At 40.2% G+C, this 21,760-nt stretch overlaps 1 protein-coding gene across 1 annotated transcript in view; it reads left to right on the forward strand.

Moving 5' to 3' along the window:
- The window catches only part of rapgef5a (Rap guanine nucleotide exchange factor (GEF) 5a), a 51,171-nt gene that overhangs the window by 25,915 nt on the left and 3,496 nt on the right, over positions 1 to 21,760 (forward strand). The window contains exons 9-25 of the mRNA XM_023278082.3: positions 1,747 to 1,926; positions 8,639 to 8,784; positions 9,694 to 9,794; positions 13,494 to 13,572; positions 13,667 to 13,811; positions 15,567 to 15,658; positions 15,799 to 15,829; positions 16,054 to 16,132; positions 16,403 to 16,552; positions 17,274 to 17,371; positions 18,409 to 18,531; positions 19,824 to 20,002; positions 20,109 to 20,199; positions 20,287 to 20,337; positions 20,479 to 20,566; positions 20,648 to 20,712; positions 21,419 to 21,473. Coding sequence (XP_023133850.2) covers positions 1,747 to 1,926; positions 8,639 to 8,784; positions 9,694 to 9,794; positions 13,494 to 13,572; positions 13,667 to 13,811; positions 15,567 to 15,658; positions 15,799 to 15,829; positions 16,054 to 16,132; positions 16,403 to 16,552; positions 17,274 to 17,371; positions 18,409 to 18,531; positions 19,824 to 20,002; positions 20,109 to 20,199; positions 20,287 to 20,337; positions 20,479 to 20,566; positions 20,648 to 20,712; positions 21,419 to 21,473 — 1,753 coding nt within the window. The remainder of the gene's footprint in view (positions 1 to 1,746; positions 1,927 to 8,638; positions 8,785 to 9,693; positions 9,795 to 13,493; positions 13,573 to 13,666; positions 13,812 to 15,566; positions 15,659 to 15,798; positions 15,830 to 16,053; positions 16,133 to 16,402; positions 16,553 to 17,273; positions 17,372 to 18,408; positions 18,532 to 19,823; positions 20,003 to 20,108; positions 20,200 to 20,286; positions 20,338 to 20,478; positions 20,567 to 20,647; positions 20,713 to 21,418; positions 21,474 to 21,760) is intronic.

The following is a 21,760-nucleotide window of genomic DNA, read 5'->3' on the forward strand; positions in this document are numbered from 1 at the left end:
AAAGTGATTTTGCTAAATGTCATTAATCGTAAGCGTAAATTTGGCTTATTTTCCTGACGAAATGGATAGTCACACATGAAATTCAAGGACGGTCGGAAATTTAAAAAAACAGTGATGCTTCCTGTTTTTTATTGTTTTTGCTCAGATAAATAGTGTCATTTTGGTGGGTTGTCAAACCTGCTTGCTGGTTTTGGGTCTCAGAGGGTTAAACTAGTTTTGCTGTTAGTGTACTAAGACAAGTCAGTAACAAATGAAATGTATCATTAAAATGAATTTCAAATCAGCTGCCAATGAATATAGACATTTAAGTACATTTACAAGTAAACATTGCATGACCCGCGCATCTCAATGAGGTACTCCAGTCACGAATGCTGCCAATTGCTACACCACCTGTTCAACACAGCTGGATTCAGTGGGCATTGGCCATTAGACTGATACTGCCATTCCTTAGGGGGATTGATAACCACTGAAAACTGCATCGTAGAGAGTCTTTTTATGGATTTAAAAAAACATTGCAGATAGGTTACTAGGTACAAACTCCAAAATTAACTACAGTCTAATTTACCTTTAGTTATTCTTTAGCCTACTGAGTCTCGTCAGAGAGCTCAAACATGAAAGAATCAAAGAAAAATTACAAGCACAATGGGAGATTAAAGGAGATAGACGGTAACGGCCGCACAATGCAAGCACACACAGACGACAGAAAGGTTTATCTTGGTGTGTTCTGTGTCCAGATTGGGAAGCAGAAAGCAGGTTTTTGCAGGAAGCAGCAAGGGACACGGGACAGTGGTTGTGATATAATGTCTGTGTACGTGGCTATTCTACCAGATAAGAGTTGTCACCGAGGAGGGGGGGTTTCCTAGTAAACAAAATGAGTGATGTTCTGCATGGGTGTGTGTGTTACCCTCTGCTAGAGCCTGGTACCGTGGGATAGTTGAGCTCACAGGAAGGGTTACTAAACTTTGAGCCAAATGAAACATCCCTGTTTCTCTCTCTTCCAAGGAAAATAAACAGACCAGGCAACCCGCCGCTGGTGATAACCATCACACTAGCAGCACTCCAGGGAACACTCACGCAAAGTAATGTTTTCTGTCATCAGGTCTATCTGACGACTAAGCCGTTAGCTTCTCCAGTATCCTCCAGCTCTTTGGGTGAAAGCTATTGTGTGCCTCTTTGCGGATCTCTTTCCTTTTTAAGACATCACTGTTAGATATTCCTATTCACAGACTTTTTATCTACCTCAAATGAATTACCAGGATGGTAGCACTTTTTTAAGTCCCGACTATAAAGGGGAGGGAACAGAGAGGTGCAACACACACCCCCTAACACACACTCCTCTCACACAGACACCCACTCCCGCCCACTTATACTACTAATCACACACTCACTATTTCTCCGCCAGATTTTCTGACACATAGCAGTCAGACTGAGACAAAGAGAGAAGTGCAACCGATAAAAGGAATGCCTGACTGTTTTACACAGAAAGAATAAGAGATGATGAAGAGCAACAGGAACAGCAGGATAAGATAGAGAGACCCAGGATTACAATTTCTTCTCATTCTCCTCACATGGACATAAAGGGGCAACTGAAAACTTGTCACTGCATGTTTCTGGATTATGCACAAACTGGTTAAATCCTCTTTTGGACAAGAACATTAACCTTGGTTCCACCAACATACTTTGAGTGTTTCTGCCATGTCTTGGGACTGCGGGTTGAGATACGTCTTCATGCCTCCTGTGTTGCAGCTGGGCGGGGTGTGTGCATTGCGGGACGGCGGTGGCAGCGGCGGCGGAGGGATGGGGAGCGTGTGCGGCCGTGAGGAGCTAACCAGCCGGCTGGGCCTGGAAGCCGTTCAGAGGCTCGCCAAGGATGGCTGTCGGCTGCTGCAGAACCACAACTATCGTCTACCTGACAGGAACCAAGCGGTTAGTAAAGTGATGCAGTGGCTTTCCTATCGTGAAATGTCCTTAATGTCATGCAGTGTATCTTCACGACTGATGATGTTGTTCTGTGAACTCTTACCATGTAATCTGAGTTGTGGCTGTATGGTTAGTGTGAGTAGAGAGTAATGGACGTCATGTGGTAAATGTGGTCATTACTTTCGTCACTTTTAAGCGCATACACACTTCAGGCCTGAGTTACTCATGGTTTCAGGTGAGGGATCATATGAGTAAACCCTCATCATGACCACCATGATTGGCATTTCTGTCAGTCTGAAGATAGACACACATTTGCACATTTTCAGTATGACTGCTTGTTATTTTTTAAAATCATCTGAGTACATGAGGAGGCATCTGTGCACCCACATATACAAACCCACTAACTTAACATTGCAGATGCACAGAGCTTGGCTTCATTGAGACCCCTTTAAATCAAAAAACCCACCAGTTCTCTGGTTCGTCTAATGTGGCTCTTACATTTTTTGCAGTCTGTCAAGTAGTGTGTGTGTATGTCTATGTTCACTTGTGTGTGTGTGTGTGTGTGTGTGTGTGTGTGTGTGTGTGTGTGTGTGTGTGTGTGTGTGTGTGTGTGTGTGTGTGTGTGTGTGTGTGTGTGTGTGTGTGTGTGTGTCAGTTTGCTGGATAGAGCTTATAATCATTTGTGGGAGTTCGTATGTGTATGCTCATGCACTGCCAGCACTGTGGCAGGCTGAGTCAGTGTGTGCTCATAATGAGCAGGGTGTTAGTGAAGCGTTGTACTGTATAATCCTGCTCTTCAGTACACCTGAGGGCAGGAAACGAAGTAAATGCAGTCTGATTTCATCCTGCATCACGACGTGTGTGTGTTTGTGAGCTTGGTGAGTTTGACTGAAGCCCAGCCTTGGGGATTTTCCAGAGTGTGCATAATTTCACTTTCATTCCTTTCAAACACGAAAAACTACTGCTCTGTATTTGACAACAGCTTTAGCACTATGTGAAATTAGTGAAAACATACATGCAGTATTGTTGAAGTAGGGATGCAGCAGCGGAAGGATTCAACTGGACACCTACCAACTCACTCATACACTAATTACTTGATTTATTAAGCACTTTATCCACATTTAGGTTGACTTAAATCTTGTGTATTTTTTATAGTATATAATAAGTATATTGCAGAATAATGTTATGTGATTTCAGTTATATGTGGATAAAGGATTCAAGAGTAAGACCTTTCCTAAACCTAATGGTGATCACTAAACCTACATTTTATTTGCTCCGAAATCATCATGAACGTTGAGTAAACCTGTGAATTTCCATGTGTAGTTTCCTTTCTTAAATTGCAGTTGCACCAGTAGCAAATGAGTTTACAGAGGAATAAAGAACCATTTTGTCCTCATTGTTATTTTAATGCCTAAGTCTAGCCTAGTATAGATCATAAAGTTTCCAAATACACATATTTTGGGCTTAATTGCAGGCAAATTAACATACAAAACAAAATTTGTCGTCTGTGGTTGGGGTATAAAAATCATACAGCTTCTTAGAATCCTCACAATGAAACATCTGCTTTTTTCAAACTCTTCTCACATTATTTCAATTTAAGGCTTTTTTTTCACTCCAAAATCCTGTTAGAAAGAAGAGAGAGAAGCACACACTGCCAGAACTCTGACAAGCTGTGTAAAACAGCGACATTTCAGACTTATTGTGGAATTATACAATTACAAGGTAGAGAGGGCAAAAATTCTTTGCTTGACTAGAGAATACTTGCAAATGTGGCTAAAATGAAAGTATGACATGAAGTCATCAGGTGCTGAGTTGTCATCACTGTGACCACTGACAGCTCTGTTGTGCATCTCTGTAGTGTGAACAATGAAAAGCATATGTGAACAAGAGACAAATATACAATATATCAGCCTAGGGATGTAACCAGCGTCAATGAAGGAGTCAAATTATCCTTCAAATAAGATTACTTTCCTGCTGCTCCGTTCTCCTGGTCTTATTCTTGTAATCTGTAGATTTTCATATGATTTAAAGTTTCTCTCTTTAAAGTCTCCTGTAAATAATAGCAATGGGATGTAAACTGTGATCTGAAATCACTTCTTTGACTATCTGTACACACCGCAAATAAACAAATATCTGTAACAGGTTTTATCCGTTATTTTTGCCAAATCATTGTCCATCATAGGCAGCAGGATTTAGCAGAAACCAAAACCAAGCAACACACTCGATTCACCACAGAGACCATTCTCCTTTTACTGGGTTGTCATGGTGATTTTTTTTTTTTAGTTTCCTTTTTTCCATGACAGATAAGCTCTGACAGACCAGTGTGGGCTGTTTCCATAGTAATCTAACTCGTGTCAGATGAGTGCATTGGATGCTTCTCTGCCTTCTAGTCACTTCTGACTTGCATTTGTACTCCTCTACATTTAATTCAGCCATGAGAGTTGACCTCAGGTCAGCCTACACAAGAGGTTATACCAGGTCACAGTATGCATGACACGCTCACATGAGTTTTGGGCAACCTGTCTTACTTTCTAATAGTTGTGGTAATTACACTGTGAGTATGTATGGTTTCACATATGTGCTGCTGACCTAAAACCACAGTGTTTTCATATTCTTATCCATTATTTCCAGGAATCAAGCCCAGAGCTATCACAACACAGATATGGCCTGGTCACTATCGGCACAGACACCGACTCACATACACACTGGTAGGAAGAGGAAAGGAACAGAGAGTGCTTCCTTTAGGCTTTCCATGAGGCCCACCTTTCCTCTGAACAACATTATGTCAGAGTGTGTATGTGAGGAAATAGGGCAGACCGAATGAGTGACGGGATAAAAAAGCCTTCCTGGCGCGCAAATTGTGATCTCGTACGAAGCTGAATATATGCTGCATCCTTTGTTTCTAATTTTTCACACAAATTGAGGATTTAAATCTGTGTGTATGAGGTTTGACCAATGACGAGTGCAGAAAGTGTATGTCCTCTTGACTCTTGTCTCTGTTCTGAAATCTCCAAAATCCAGAGCATGAAGTACAAACATTCAAAGATAGATAGAGAGAGAAAGAGGGGAAACAGAAAAAGTGTGTCAAGGGAGGAAAGCTGGTAATGCAGATGGCTTAATTGAAGGAAGGGATGACAGAAACCGGAGGGAACTGCAAAACACACCTGTTAGCTGAAAACAAGTGACTTTGATAAAGAAAGTTTTGACTCTAAACCTCTTGATGCAACACACCCTACTTCAACAAATGCATGTGTTTGCTTTTGCCTTCATATAAAAATGATAAATATTGCAAAATTCTCCTCATAGATGTATTTATTCACAATCCATTCATTATAAAGAGCATTTTAAGAATGTGGATAAAACTAATAACATTTGGATCCAAAAGTGTGCATCTGTTTTCAGTCACTTCTTCTTGTATTTCTCACTTTCTTCACCACTTCTCCTCCACGTCTCTCACTTTCCTTCCCAGTCTGTTGCCTTTCATCTTGCTTTCTTTACTTGTTCTCTCACTCTTTCTCTGTTGCATAACTATCTGACTCCTCCTCACTGCAGTGTTCAACTGCCTTCTTTGTATGTTTTTCCATTTTCATGCTTTAAGGTCTCTCTGAGGACACATTCATGTTTTTCTTGCAAATCACTGTTTACACTTAATTCTGTGTTTTTTATGTGAATGTATGTGATGTTTATACATAATTAGTTACACATGCGTAATGTTAATGTTTTTCTTTGGGTGCATTTTTTGAAGGCTTTTTGATCTTGAGTGAGTGTGTATGTGTGTCATAACGTTGCCTTCCTCCTTTCTTGGCTCGAAGTTGTTTTTCTTGGCATCTGTATAAAGACTACAAGGGTTGTCGGAAAGATCAACAGTTAGTTACTGTATCGGGAACAACATTTTCTTCTCCTTTGTTTTCACAGTAGTTATAATTTATTACATAATGCTTCCCTTTCCTTTTTCCCTGTAACTCTGGGGCATTTTATTAGATATCTGATAGTGTTGAGAGACAGGAAAGGTCAGCAGAGATAAAGGGGGGAGACTTGTGGTAAAGCTGTTCCTGGTCTGCATTTGAACCTTAGACGACGTGGTCTAATGGCGTGTCCCCTTTAGACCACTTAGCCACCAAACTTATCTTGACATCACATCTTGGCTGCTGGGTGCGGTCTTGGTGCCAGTCCAAGATGTAATTAATGGCATGCTGTGTCAGATCTCTTTACATCAGCTGTCAGTGCTTTAACTTATCTGCTGGTTGCATCTTCGTGTTACTACATTAAGCACTGATAATAATTCTTTAAAAGCACACAGTCTCCACAAGTGGGTTGTATGTTCGTGCTCAGTTTATTGTGACGTTTGTAATGCAGTGAAAACATACAAAGTTTGTCAAATCAGATCAATTAAGTGTAATGTACTTTCGAATTTAGGCATTTTATCTTTGCGCTACATGTGGACTGATGTTAATTCAATACCGGTGATTAATAATCAAGGGGGCCAAGAAAAGATATGTGAAACAGATAGAAATATGAAGTCAATATGAAAACCTTTGTCTCAACATGTAGAACTGCGCAAACTCCAGAGTAAAACTTTGTTAAAATTATTGATTTACATATGTTTAATTGAAATAAATTGTTCAACATTTATCTCCAGTGTTGTAGAACTGAGCAGGAAATTAAAGTAAATTTACAATGGCAGATTGAAGCACTGAAATATCCAATTTCAGATTTTTGTTTGTTGAAGTGCTCAGCCAAGATAGAGACTCTCCAAACCTCTTTGCAGTAGTGGACTGGTTTTTTCCTGTCTGGATGCCTCTAAAGTTAATCATTTTGTATTTAGATATGGACAATCTTTAGCAAGAGAAAAGCGGTAAAACCTTGAGTAACATTAAAATTTACTTTGCAACGTTTAGCACCTCTCAATGCAAAATCAGAAAGTAATTTAAGTAATTTAACTTCATATTAAATACTTAAGCTGTGCAATTTGTTAAATAGGAGTGAATGAGCTCAAATGGCTCCAACACAGCAACACACCTGAGGGGGAGGATTTGGTGGCTGCCGAACATCTGTGTCATACTTCAGTGGAATATGAGTCATCAGAGCATGTCTGCACGCACACACAGACACAGACACACACACACAGACACACACACACACACACACACACACACACACACACAGAGCGAGAGAGAGAGCACTTCGGGCATATTGTTTTGTCTGACCCAAGTCAGATCCCACCTGCTGTCTTTCAGGATCAGACAGCTCCTTTCATCAGACAATCACAAAGATGTTGTGTGTTTTTGTATGTATTTGCTGGTTCGTTTCTGCCTTTCTGTTGACTTGTTTTTGAGTTTTATAGTGGTATCCTCAACTGGGTTTGCAGTGCTCTGTGTTTGGACCTTGCAAGTGAAAACCCAGATTTTAGATGTTGCGATGACGGGTAATAATTAGTGCACGGTTGGCACTTTTATGAACCTGAGCACTTTTTCTAGCTGTTTTTTTATTATTACTATTAATATTATTTTTTAGAAAATAGTAAAAATCTATTCTTTTGCTAAAAATAATAAATAGTAATAGCCTATCCATTATAATATAATCTCCTGATCGCAGTTATTTGAGCTGAGTGCTGTTATTTTGCACAGAATAATTTCCATATCTGTGTTTATAAACAGCTGGATGAAACTAACAGAAATGTCATATTTCAATTATGATTTCCACAATTGTTATCTCGATGTGCCTAACTTCTAATATTCAACCGACTGCATTTGGATGAGCAACTATTAAGCTTCAGATTTAGTTTTAAAGCAGCACCAATGTAGGAACATTTTAGGTTTAAGCTAAATGACTTCAATAACTTTAGCAGCAAAAAGGTGACTTTCAAAGGCACAACTATCACTAATCTACAACCAACAGAGTCGTAAAATGAACAGAAAAATGTAATTGTTAATCACAACCATTTTTATGACAATTGATCGTCAATGTGGGACATTATGTAATTGTGCTGTCTAATATGTTTATATATTAATAAACTCAAGAGAAAGGCAGCCGTGCACAGAGAGCTCTCTGTATCAGTAGTGATTCCTGCTCAGTCCCTCTGGCTGCGACAGAAACTGCAGCAAGCAGCTGGAGGAGAAACGTTGGTTCTTTATCTCTCCTCTCCTCTCCTCTCCTCACTCTGTTTCTTATTGTACTTCTTTGTTCATCTGGAGCTCTGTTCATGTTACACTGAACTGTCACAGCAGGTGTATGTATGTGTGTTTGTTAGAGTCACGGATCAAGGTCTTGTTCATTTTTGGAGCAGGAGATCATTTCAGGTGCTCGCCCACATTCTTAGTTGTCCACGTTCTCATTTATTACACAGATCCATTCCTTGTAAAGGCAGGGAATGCAATACCCCTTTGTTGGTGCCAAGAGACTGTGTGGATTAGTATGCCTGTGTGTTTGCCTTATGTGTTGAAGAAACATTTGTCTGAAATGGAAGAATCTGGATATTAAAGCCTGACCAACAAAGATTTGATAACTAAACCAGAATTAGAGGAGAAAAAGGCATAGCAATATTAGAAGCAGTCACATGGGATGTATCATATTTGTTTTTTGCTCCCTGCTGTGGCTGAAATCCTCTACTGCTGAAAAAAACTCTTCACTGCTTTAATCGCCATCCTACAGCTTTGTCCTTGCTTCACTTTGTGACATGTCTGTGTTTTTTTTTTTTTTTCCTGTTTTTGCTGTTCAGGAGGCAGTGGGGAGGGTTTGTCTGAAGGAGAGAGGACGAGACGTATTGGTGTTGCAGAGAGTGACATCATCAGTGACGTCGCCGTCGGACCGGCCCTCACCCACCTCGTCGGGGGGCGGGTCCAGAGAGGAGGATTGCGACAAGAGGTCAGCACCTACTACATAATAAGGGGCCTCTAAGCTAACAGTAGCAACAAAAGCATAATCACGGTACTCCTCCCTATCTTTGTCAGTTTTCACTTTTGAATCTCAAGTTACAGCCACACGCTCTTGCATGCACTTGCAAAAAATCAGTATTGCTGCAGACTGCGTGTGTACGCGTGCATGTGTGTAAGATAATGTATGCTTTAGCTTCTGGCAGACAGCAAAAGCCAGAGAATGGCTTTTTGTTTTCAGCTGAAAGGGAACAAAGATCACACCAAGGCTGGTTTACTTCTTCCACACATAACTTTTATGTTTCAAGGATCATATATGTGTGTTTCCATGTGTTTTCTTTTCATGTTTATTTCTTCCTCCTAGTTGATTTCTTTGTGCAATATTTAGTCAGTGTGTGCCAAGACCTAAGGCACAAAGCAGGGAGTGTCAGTGACAGGCAGGTTAAGTGGGTGTGCGCATGTGTGTATACAACTTCCTAGTGTTACTGTAGGCGCCGTCAGTCGGAGGGTTTTTATCTCTGGAGCTCTTAGCTGACAGGAGCAGACGGCAAGACAGTTTGTCCCATGGAGGAGGACCCTGAGTATGCAAAGCTTATAAGAGGACTAATCATTGGGAAATTTTAGATATGAAGATGACCTCTGAGCTCGCTACACTTGCAGAGGCGGAAGAGGACATAGATGACGATAATGATGAAGACAGTGATGATAGTAGCGGTCATGACGAAGACGGTAGCACCTCAGAAATCTCTACATTTGATGTTCCTCATTTTCGCTACATCGATGACGACGATGCGGAGGAGAATGTAGAGAACGAGAGGGAGACAGGATGGAGGAATGGAACCGACCGTTCTTGGTACTCTTGTTCTAGTGAGGAAGATTGTTGTGACCCTTCATCTTACAGGTACGTGGTGGTGTCGGGAACGCCGCTTAAGATCTTGGAGCACCTGCTGAGTGACCTGCGACTGGATGACCAAAGAGGGGCACCAGAGAACAGAGAGAGCGGTGAGTTTGGAGAAGCACACACTCGAACACGTGTGTTTTGTTGGCTTTGTGCACAGACACGCATCTGTTCGAGGGCATCAATACACACAGTGTGGCTGTGTCTCCATTAACTGATAGAAACATAGATGGGTGGTATTAAAATTAGAATAAACCTAAGGTTGGGCTAAAATTTAGATTTTTATGTATACAGGTAACAGTCTTATAAATAAAGTACCTGAAATGTGGTCTCAGCTTTTCAACCAATGGTGTTTTTCAAACTAAGCGCCACACCTCCTTCTAAGAAATTACTTTCCAAATGCCACACAACAAGTTCCAACACAGCCCAGACTGGACTTCTTTCTGCTGAAGTCCCAGGTGGTATGCACTTCCTCTGTGTGATAATATATGTATGTGTGTGTGGTTGCATCAGTCAGACCTCTCACCATATGCAGGTGTGTGCATTTCTTCAGCCATATCATTGGCTGTAAATATGAGGAGAGTTCAAGTGCTCTAATGAGTTTGTAAAATGATTGCCTCAGGGAACTGAACGCATTCCTGGTGCAAACAATTTTAGTGGGCTGCTAACTGTCAAATCTAATTTTCACAATCCTTAGGTCTGCCGTACAGGCACTGGGTTCTTTGATCATAAAGCAGTTTCAGAAGTACTATACAGCTTTTCCTTGGGAATCATTTTGTCATTAATTTTACAGAAATCAAGTAAGCACATGGACCATTTAAATGGATCATTTAATTGTCTAGTATGTTTAATGTTGCAAAGCACTAAAAAGTATTGAAAAAATGACCAGTGTAAATATGTTTCTTGGTCTGAACCATGAGCCAGGGATTAATGATCATTACAGTAATTGTTAATCAATTAATCAACAGTTGTTTTAGCTGTATCATGCACATTACGTGAATGTGAGGTGACTGAGATTATAATATCAACAATGGTAGCCCACATGCTTCATTTATCTTAAAATATTCATTTGACAAACGCACTCCTACATAGATCAAAAGAAAAATGCGTACTGGTAAAAATACAAGCTAATTCTTCATCATCAATGGCTCTTGACTTGTTTTCTACATAAATTAAGTGCCATCTTGGAGCCCAGGTCCACTAAAATAGTACTTTTATCGCACAGGAACATCTGCTTCCCAACTTGGATTTTATAGAACCGTTCTTCTGCCTCTTAGCACAGTTTCAAGACAAGGCGCCTTTATGCATCAACTCCTCAGCACCACCAGTTCCCAGCAGTCCACAGGGAGCCATCTCACTGAATTGCAGGAAGCAAATGAAGAAAGAGGGAGAGATAAATGTGGGAGAGAGAGAGAACTGAGATGGTCTTTGTGGAGGAGGTCTGCCTGATATTTATTCACTGAAAACAGAAAAGACAGGAGGGAGAGGCAGAAGTAGGGATGTTTATGTGCATGTTTGGATATCTGTCTCTGCATTTATGTGTGTATCTGTCTTTTGGTTTATTTGTCCTGTATAAGCATAGACATTTATGGTGTGTGTGTCTGTGTGCGTGTGTAGGTGTGTGCGTGTGTGTGTGTGTACACCCTCTGGGGTGGTGCTGAGCATCAGTGTGTCGCTTTAGCGGGCTTAGCTGTGCAGCATGTTGAACAGGCTCAAACACGCTTCCATGGAGAGAGAGCGATTACCCCAACCACCCCTCTCCATGTACACATAAAACACACACGCAACAAAAAAGACAGCAGCAGATTACCGCGATTAGTTCGGCACACACACATTTTCCCTCTGTTTTTTCTGTCTTTCTCACAGGAGATAAAGTCCCCAAGGTCAGAACTGAATGAGTTATTCATCAGGGTGCTGTGTGTGTTTGTGTGTGTGTGTGTTTGACTTTGTGTGTGCCAGCGGGCAAACGCAGAGGGCATATGTTGAAGATGAAAATGGATATTTATCATCACAGAGAGCTGAGAGAGGGTGAGCGTAGGAGGAGAGAAGTAGCAGGGGGAAATGTAATCGCCAAGAAGGAGAAAATGAAAAACGGGGGTGTAGGGAAGGGGAGGTGGATGAGGGTAGTTTAGGATGGAGAGAGTGAGAGAGGGAAGTGAAAAGAAGGAAAAAGGCCGATAGCTGGTCAAGAAAGGACTCTATATCTACTGATTGCTGAGAAAAGGCCTCAAAAAAAGAGAAAATGACAGGAAAGTGAGTCAACGAGGTTTTGAAAAAGTGATAAGGTCAGTCAGGCCTGCCTAAAAATATTTCCCGCAAAAGTTGTATTTTTATTTTTAAAGAGAAGACAGTTGATCAAATATTTATGCCATGGCCTGTGCTCAGTCTTCTATAATTGATTTCTTTGCTCTCTGCCTGACAGAGCCATATTTGGGTCACACATTTTCCCAGGGAAAGAGTTTGGCCACACACACACACACACACCACAGCTCCCTCATCACTAACAATGGCTCATTACCCATCTGCCACAAGGGCTGTTTATATTTGGTTCTTATTATTGATCACCTGCATCGTCTCACACATACTCACAGACACTCACCTTTCATTTGCACATAAGCTTGCTTTACTATAAGTTTATCATGTTTTAAAGTTGCTCAGAAAATGAGAAAGAAAAGCATATATTCTTCTTTGCAATGTGAATATTTGTTTAGCTTTTTCTTAAGACTAATAAAAACATAGTTTCTTGATTTCTCTCATTATTCTTGACAAAATATGCGTTGAATACACCTTCTTTTTGAATAATTTGTAGAAATCTTAACACTCAAGATAACCTGCTTCATCAGGACTATGTGGATGTAACTTCATAAGATTTGATTGATGGCACCTCTCCATATAAGCAAACAATCCTTAACTATAAACCTCTTCAACTTCAGATTCATACTTTGAAACCAAACTCACAGAACTTTATTTTAGAGATCTCAAAAGTCTCTAAAATTGCTAAATACTTAATATTATCATGTTTTACAGTGAACAGTGAACATATTAGTGTCACAATAGTTACTTTTTTCAAATCTAACAGACACAGAATGACATTTTTATGATAATACTGGCCACCTGATGAAACGAAGTCCAATATACACTGAAGTCTTAGCTCTTGTTTTTGCTCTCTGTCAACTCCTGAAGAATACATTTTTTTAGCTGCTTAATATTCCACTATGTATTCCACCTAGTCCCTAGCTTGTCTGTCTCCTGTTTGATTCTGAGCAGGTAGTGTGCTGAGTGGGTTTAAGAACTTTTATTGCTGAGAACAGCTGCCTGTTGTGGATGAAAATAATGCCACAAGAGGCAAACTCACAACAATAAATTTGCAAGCCATAAAGTCAAACCAGTGCACTGAATGACCCTGAAATGCTCTGTTGGATATAGAGTGTGTCGGTTAGGTGCCGGTCTGTCAGTACAAGTGACACATTTCATATTTTACATGACTGTAATGACTTTAAAGCTATTCATTTGCAAATAAAAGAGGAAAACAGGACCTTGAGTATAAGCCTAAAGGTTAATTGACAAACCCTTTATTTTTCCTCAAGTGGCCACAATTAATAAATTTGGTAAATTTCTAACTTTTTGTCATGAGTGAAGTAATGAAAGTGTGTCATTGGTAGGTTTGTAAAGTAGATTGAGGAAATCAAGAGTGAATTAAAGGGCAAAGGGAGAAACTACAAGACATTCCAAATCTTTATTTCCCAAATGAGGAGAAAACTTTGAACATTTTTCCTAAATATTGATGTTTTTTTATGTTTCAGAAATGCTGCTGGATGACTTCTTGCTGACGTACCTGGTGTTCATGTCCACTCATGACCTTTGCCAGGCTCTGCTGGGACAATATCCTTTCTGGCAAACCTGCACACACACTCAAACACACACATGTCCTTTCAGACTCCATGCTCTCCTCTGTTGTATCCTTGACCACAGTCACCTATAGCAGCGTCCGCTGCAGGGGCCAGGAGGAGGGCAAAGACGCCCTCTTCAGGAAGCGTAAAGTACTGCAGCTGGTGTCCCACTGGAGCAGGCTATACAAGGACTTCCTCAAGGAAGAGGAGCACGTTAGGAGCTTCATGAAGGTATTACAGTGCTGGCCTTCTTCACCACTTCTCATTGTTTTAATCCGTCCTCTCTCTCGCCGTCTTGTACTTCAGTAATTTAATGAATTTGATCCTCTGGTGTCCTTTCACACATATCACTGAAGAACATCAGAGGACTCATTCATCTTCATTTGTCTCTCTGTCTTGGTCTAAAATGGGGTTGTCCTCCTTGAGTTCTGTGCACCAGGACATCAAGCATTTTGTACAGAGAGACAAGAAGCTGAAAAGTGTGTGTATGTGTTTCTGCTCTGAGCTTTCGATTTGCTGTTTCCCATGTTAAACTGAATCGTGGTTCAGCTTTCTCCCTCAGGGGAACCTTGTTGATGTTTTTATCCTCTCTTTCTGACAGAGAAACAGAAAACATGCAGGCGCTTTCACAGTGTATCATATGAGGAACGAGTGGGTATAGTCGATGTGTAGTTGTATGGTTTTATTTCAGAGAATAATAAAGAATAACCAGGAGAATTTTTGCTGTATATACTGTATTTAATGAGCTGCAACTTGAAATTGGGGTAATTGAAAACACACACATACAGACTCTAAGTGTCGTATAACTGTCACAATTTTCACTACAAATGCTGCTTGTAAGCGCTGCGTTCCTGCTATTTTCACATGGTAGCCTGAATCGGATTGGGATGCCCGTGATGACTGTGACACCAAAAGAGAAACAGACACGCGCACACAAACACGCAACACAATCACACGTGTGCACATCCACGCGCTAGCAGGCACACACACACACACACACTCACCAATCACTTGTCCCTCCGTAACCTGACAGCGCCATTGCTCGGTGCCAGGTTGCCATGGAAACCAAAGTGGTAGGGTTGGCATGGGTATAATCTCATATGGAGTGCGTAACCCAGGTGATAGTTGCCTAGTAACAGAGGAACGAGAGGGGAATTGGGATTGGAGGCTATGGTGGGTCAATGACAGCGATAAGGAGGTGTGTGGAGATGTGTGTTTGTCTGTGTACATGTGGATCCTTGCAAGTTCTTAGTGTTACTGTCTCCCGAGTTTTCATTCTAGTTACTTAGTTACTAATTCTCTGCCATACACACACAGAGATGCTGCAGAGCATGCCTAGTCACCCGCTTAAGTTCAAAGTACAGAACATGTCTGAGTTTTTTTTTTTTATGTAATCTACCTACGCAGCAGGATTTTCACTTGATGGTGCTCAGTAAGTTAACTTCACAGAATGTAATGTTTGTGCAATGTATTGTACGTAAGTTGTCTTTTCCTCTCGTCTTTCCTCCTGTTTTTCACTGAAAAGCACAAAAATGTTAGTAAAAAGTAGAAACAGTTTATTAAAATGTCGATGTGTGGACCGCCACTAATTGGTTAATGTTAATTGAATCAGTTGATGAGGTAATATGACAAAATAATTGGTATGTATTTCTGATATGTACCTGCCAGTGTTTGTGTTCTGCTCTATAGCTGTGTGTTGATCACTGTAGTGAGCAGGAAGTGAAACAGCTGCTTGGTATGCACTCAGTGTCCAAGAGGCAGAGCCTGGAGGTTATATGTTGTACTGAGGTCTTAGTATACCTGTGAAATGTTGCTGATACTGTCAGCTGAGCCTTGGTATCGTGGCTGCCATGCAGTAATGTGTGGTTAGCAGTGCAGCGCTGTTTCAGCTGCCAGTGACCACCTTTTACAATGGATCAAACTAATGCTTTAAGTATTTAATATGAGATGGGGATGTTAATTATCTTTTTTGTCTCTGTCTGTCAGACGCTGTACAGGTGTGTTTTAGAAGATCTGTATGAATTTCCCACACTGGAAAAAGACCTGAAGGAGTTTCAGAAACTACTGCGTCGCAGGCAGTAAGTGCATTTGTCTCTATGTGAAGACTGTCAAATGCGATTGCCATGAGATGGTGTGAAGACGTGCATCTACCTGTTACTGTGTTTTTTATATTTCTCCTATATCCCTCATCAGTGCTATGTGTGCTTTGTTTTTGTAGCACAGTGGATGACTGCCCTCCAAACCAAAAGGTATGCCTGAAAGAGTATTTACAAATCTGCCTTTCTTTCTGTAAGGTGTAAATTAATAATCATTCTATCAAGTACTAAAAGTGCATTTAACTACATTTAATGATGCAAGAAACTATACAATTCATACAGTAGCATAGCTGCTGCTACAGATATTATCACTACTTAACAATATCTTGTGCAGTGCAAGTAAAGTATTTCAAGTCCTTCTTCTGCTCCCCCATTAGAGCAAACAAATGTATCAGCAGCTGAGTTTGAAGGAAAACTGTTTACAACTCCGCAGTCCACAGAACGAGATGAGAGAGGGTGAGTAACAGACAAAACGTATGCACGCACATTTACTGCACACAACACACTGCCCAAAACTGTATGCAATTATGCATAATGACAGTCTGTGCACATGCAAATTTTTTAAATACAGTGTATTCAGTGTTTTTTCTCTGCTCAAGTACTTGACAAAAATTAACTTGTCTATCTTTTTAGAGTTTTTTTCTGCATTCACATTATTAGAATTTTACAGTATTTCAGCATTTAGTTTTCATCATATATTGGGAATGTTTTCTATGTATTTTTCAGTTATTTGTTGCCTGTACGTGAGTGCCGACTCCTACCTAAGTGTGCACACGCACCTTTCACTGGAGGCCCACGAGCTTCTGCGAATTGTGGGTCTGAAGATGGACAGAGCAGAAGACGACATGGTGCTCGCTGTGGTGTCGAACACTGGAGGTACAAACACACAGAGAAGTGCATGCATAATGTGGTCAAAACAGTAGTATGAGAAATGTTTGTACACCATTGTTTTCTGTCTGAAGTGCATTAAAACCTGTCATATAAAATCAAGTACTCTGTCATCAATACTTGTCATTGATACGTTTGCAAAAGGAGTAGAAACTGGATGCTATTTTAAAGAAATAATTGCTTAAAAGTTGATATTGTAACACTGTTTTTGTAGGTTATTACTTAAAGCTATCTATTTCATCTATTCGCTCATAACCTTAGTTGGTTTTCGAGCAATTTTAGATTTTTCAATTTTTGCTGCGAAACACTTTATATTAAGGTACACATATTCACCACTAACTAGCTGCTAAATAGCATGCATATTACTGTGTAATGACCATTTATTAGTCTTATAAACTACTTAGTAATGCATTTTTCTGCATGGCCGTATTCTACAACTACAAGACAGAAAAATAGTTGTCAAATGTGGTCATACAGAATAAAGCATTAATTAGTGCCATGTCAAGACGACTAAAGCGTTAGCATGCTACTAATATGCATGCTATTAAGAAACTAGTTAATGGTGATTATGTGTGCCTTAATTTAACTATCGAGTGAGCTACTACTCAAACCTTCTACATACCCCTTGGTTGGCTGTACACTCTTGGCTCAAATTATCATTATCATCATCAGCTCTGCCTCCTTCTCTGTCCTTTGTTTGTCTTTGCAGAGCGAAGAGTGTTACAGCCCAGTGACTGTGTATATTCAGAGTCTCTGACCCCACAAGGAAAGCTCGTGGCCTGTCGCAGGGATCTCACTGAGATCTTGGTATGTAAATGCCCTCTTCTGTTTGTGCTTATGCCATTCACCTTTTTTTTTCATGAGCACCAATAGAAGCAAAAGATGAAACTTCCAAGTCCAAAGTGAATCACAATCTCTTAAAGTTTATTATTTAGGCACTTGACCCCACTGATATTGCTGGTAGCGTCTGTATCATCTTTTGGGTAAATCAGACATGAAAAAGTACTAAAACAACCTGGATGACTGAGAATCTTCAAGACATTGAAATTAATATTCTAATTCTCCAACTGACATACTTCCTCAGTGTTGTGGTGAGTCATGCATCATAAGCGAGCTGGAGAGACTCAGGCCAGGTGATTGTCATTAACTCAATAGGAGAGAAAAGGTGTGAGCCACAATTGTGCTGTTGCTCATCTGTGATGACAGGATTGGAAAGTGCTGTATCAGGGCAATGTGTGGTTCTGTAATGACATGTTTTTCACACTGGAGCTTCAGTTGTGAATCCTTAAATAACATTGCACTATTGGGCATTTTAGAAAATGCAGTTTTAGAGGTTCTGGGTTCTTTCTGGATTTGAAATATTTAGCAAACCAGTAACTCCTCCATGTCAAAGCATTTTAACATATCTATTGTGTAAAAATCAGGCTGGTAGGAATATTATGTTAAGGTTTGTTTGGCCTTTTGTCTGCTGACTTCACTTCAGTTGTCACACACAGAAATGCAGAGTTGTAGTTGATATAGGGACTTGTATCTGGAGTCAGACAAAGCAATTATAGAAATATTGTAAAAATCACCTCACAGCTTACAGTCCTGCTTGTATATAGACAGGAAACACTTGGTCTAATGGCTCTGGTCAGTATTGTTTCTTTTTACTGATGCGTTGTGTTTAAAACCCTGCTGGCCTCATTATCCTGTAGTCTATAGTGAAGGTGAGGTATTGCTTTGCTTATTTAGAGAAAGCCCTATTCCCATCCCCACACAATATCTGTATGTATACACAGTTTTTTTTTGTGTGCATTGTCATTCCGTGCACTGTGTTAAGTTTCGTGTGTTTGTATGTGCAGCCTCCTTTAACAGACAGTGCTGAGCTAAGCAGAAGGCCGGTTCGACTTTTAGGCATCAACACCTGGGATGTTGCAGCTGCTCTCACACACCTGGACTGGAGCCTCTTTAAATCCATCCACGAGGTATGCACTCACATGTATACGCAATTATATGCATGTGCTGGGTGCACACAGTTTATAATAAATTCATATTTATGACAGAGATTGCTTGAACATAAAGCATTAAGGATGCAAATGCTCTACAAGACTTGCTGGATCAGGAGTACAGCTGAGCTTGCAGCTGAGCAGCTTTCAGGAAGAGCTGAATATTTCTTGTGAAAATGTTTAAGCTCAGCTCAGAGGAAGACATGAAGGCTGCATCTTAAGCCCTTTACAGACACGGGATATGTACCACTGCTGGCTTTATCAATCTGTTAAAGTGATGGCTTTCCATCATTTGTCATACATGTGAGATTAGACAGTACAACACCAAGTGACATATGATGTGTAAGAATGCTCAAAAAGACACATGAGTAAGTCTAAACAATTGCAAGCTTGTCAAACTGTCCAAAAAACTAATGGCCTACTTTGAAAATTGTGTGTAATCATAATTTATCTAACTACAGCAACTTCAAAATGTGTTTTCATTGTTACTTGGATATTTTCCATGTTTTGGTAGTTACTTGAAAGATTAGGTCACGTCTAATGTGGTTATGGAAAACATGTCAAAACCTGCATAGCATTCATTATTGATGAGTCTTGTTAATTCGACCTATTTAAAGTCTGTATTTAGCACAATTGTGTTTCTTTTTTTAAAGGACATTTCAGTTTGCAATGTATGTGAATTGTGGAACAATGATTTTGGCATGCAAACTGTGTCTTTTTAGACCAATATTGGTGCTGAAATGTGTAAAAAATGGAGTCGCACAGCTCAAAATTGGCTACGTCATAATATTTTCTGTTATCTGTTTATATGATTGAATGTAGTTCAGTCTTGTACTATGCTGAAAATTTAACACAAATGCTATCTACTAAGATAGTGACCGGAGTGTTCAATCAGACATGAAGCTCACACTTTTATTTTTTTTTTTTCCATTAATCTCACTACATCTAAAAGCTCACACTTTTAGATGTAGTGAGATTAATGGAAAAAAGCACTTGTCTGAAGGGGGTTTTACACTGTCACTTGGACGTAATTGTATTTTGAGAACTGGTTTGGATTTGATTGTCATTCTCAAATGTGAACATTATCTGTTTTCCTCTATTGTATATGACTGCAAATTAATTTTGTGAGGTTAGTTGGAGCAATGCTTAGATTGGCTATGAAAAATATTGATTGCGAGGCACCAAAGATGGCGGAGATAATGCATATTTTGTGCATTTTTCTCAAAAGCTTTATGTATCTCACACGCACTCTTCCGTCCGTCCACATGCAGCAGGAGCTGGTGTACTACACCCTGAGCCGTGCTCCTGGCACCGGCCACACAGCAGCCCTCTCAGTCCTGCTCCAGCGTTGTAACGAGGTCCAGCAGTGGGTCATGTCCGAGGTGCTCATGTGTGTATCGCTTAACAAGAGAGTGCAGCTGCTCAAGAAGTTCATCAAGATCGCAGCTCAGTAAGAACAGATTGTGGCATAAACACAAATAAAAATGGATTTATCACACACATAACCATTTTTCTTCATTTTAATGTGCCACACTTTTTGTCTGTTTTGGATTTAGCTGTAAAGCCCAAAGAAATCTGAATTCTGCATTTGCCATCATCATGGGTCTTAACACAGCTGCTGTCAGCCGTCTCAACCAAACTTGGGAGGTGAGTGTGTGTTGTGCATTTAGTTTATTTAAGCATATGCTTTGTATTTTAAATCCAGCTCTGACCAAACACCCTCCTCTCCTTCAGAAATGTCCAGGGAAGTTCAAGAAGCTTTTCTCAGAGTTGGAGCTCATCACGGTGAGACTTAGTGAACAGAGATAGAGAAACATGCAGAGCTAGAAACGTGCTCTTCTTTTGATTTCATGATCAAAACTTTAAATCTCTCCTCCCAATTCTTTTCTTCTATTCTCCTTTTTCTCTTCCTCTGTCTCTCTGCAGGATCCATCTCTGAACCACAAAGCCTATAGAGAAGCCTTCAAGAGGATGAAACCTCCTAAGATCCCTTTCATGCCTCTTCTCCTGAAAGGTATCCTCTCTAAACCCTCCACACACACTTACATATAAAAACACTGAATGAAATCTTACCATGCCTGTCTACTCCTCTTAGATATCACTTTTATCCATGAGGGAAATAAGACTTTCCATGACAACCTGGTCAACTTTGAGAAGCTGGTGAGTCAAGGCAGTTCTGAAATGTCTTCCAGTGTTTGAGTTTGTGCCTCAACTGAAATGTGACATTTAAGGATTTTATCTGGCCGCCTTGTTATTAGTGTAGGATAGTGGAGACATGTAGTATTGATGATATTGAGGTCATGATATGTGGATGTTTACTTTATCTTAAAGGCTGCAGTGTTTGGTTTTGTGGGGTATACAGAGTTGTGCACCATATTGCAGGCTAGCTAATCGTGAATGGCTGTGGCTCAGGTGGTAGAGCAGGTTGGTCACTAATTGCAAGGTTGGCGGTTCAATCTCCTGCTCCTCCACAGGGGCAAGGCAGTGAACCCAAAGCTCAGACTGCTGATTGGATGGCAGCTTCATACCATTGGTGTGGGTGAATGGGTGATAGCAAGTGGATGGATGGATGGATAGATAGATAGATGGATCAATAATATGTCAACCAACTGTCTATTAAAAGCTGAACATGCTTTCTTTTTGACTGCGTTTCTTTTTGACCTCAGTCCAGCATGACTAAAAATAAAACTAGCATGTTTACTGTATTTCATCCCTTAAAAAGAAAAGGTCAAGACTTATTAGATGAGAGCTGATGTCACAGTGTTGCCTCAGCTGCAGTTGTATTGCAATGCAATCTGCCCAAAAATATGACATTTTGACAATTTAATATTGTACTAATGCATCATGTCTTCTTGATAACTGACAGCATATGATCGCAGACACAGTGAGAATGATTCGTCACTGTCAAAGCGACCAACCAGGTGAGTCTTCTCTTAATTGGTGCAAGTGATTTGATCATCACAAATTAGAGGACAGTCTTAGTAATAAGGACTCTTTTGGCTCTGACCTCATGTAACAACCTGTTCATGTTGATGACATATTGGTGTTTGGACCCATTCATTATCATGAATCTACTGCCATCTGCAGTTGAGTTAGTGTACTACACCTGTACCTGATTGTCCCACTCAGTTTTCTCTCTCAGTTTCTAAGCAACCATTTCCAGACAGTCTTTTATTTTCTTCATATGGCCATAATACATTCTATTTGT

The sequence above is a fragment of the Amphiprion ocellaris genome, chromosome 15, assembly GCF_022539595.1.
Source record: "Amphiprion ocellaris isolate individual 3 ecotype Okinawa chromosome 15, ASM2253959v1, whole genome shotgun sequence".
NCBI classification, from domain to species: domain Eukaryota; kingdom Metazoa; phylum Chordata; class Actinopteri; family Pomacentridae; genus Amphiprion; species Amphiprion ocellaris.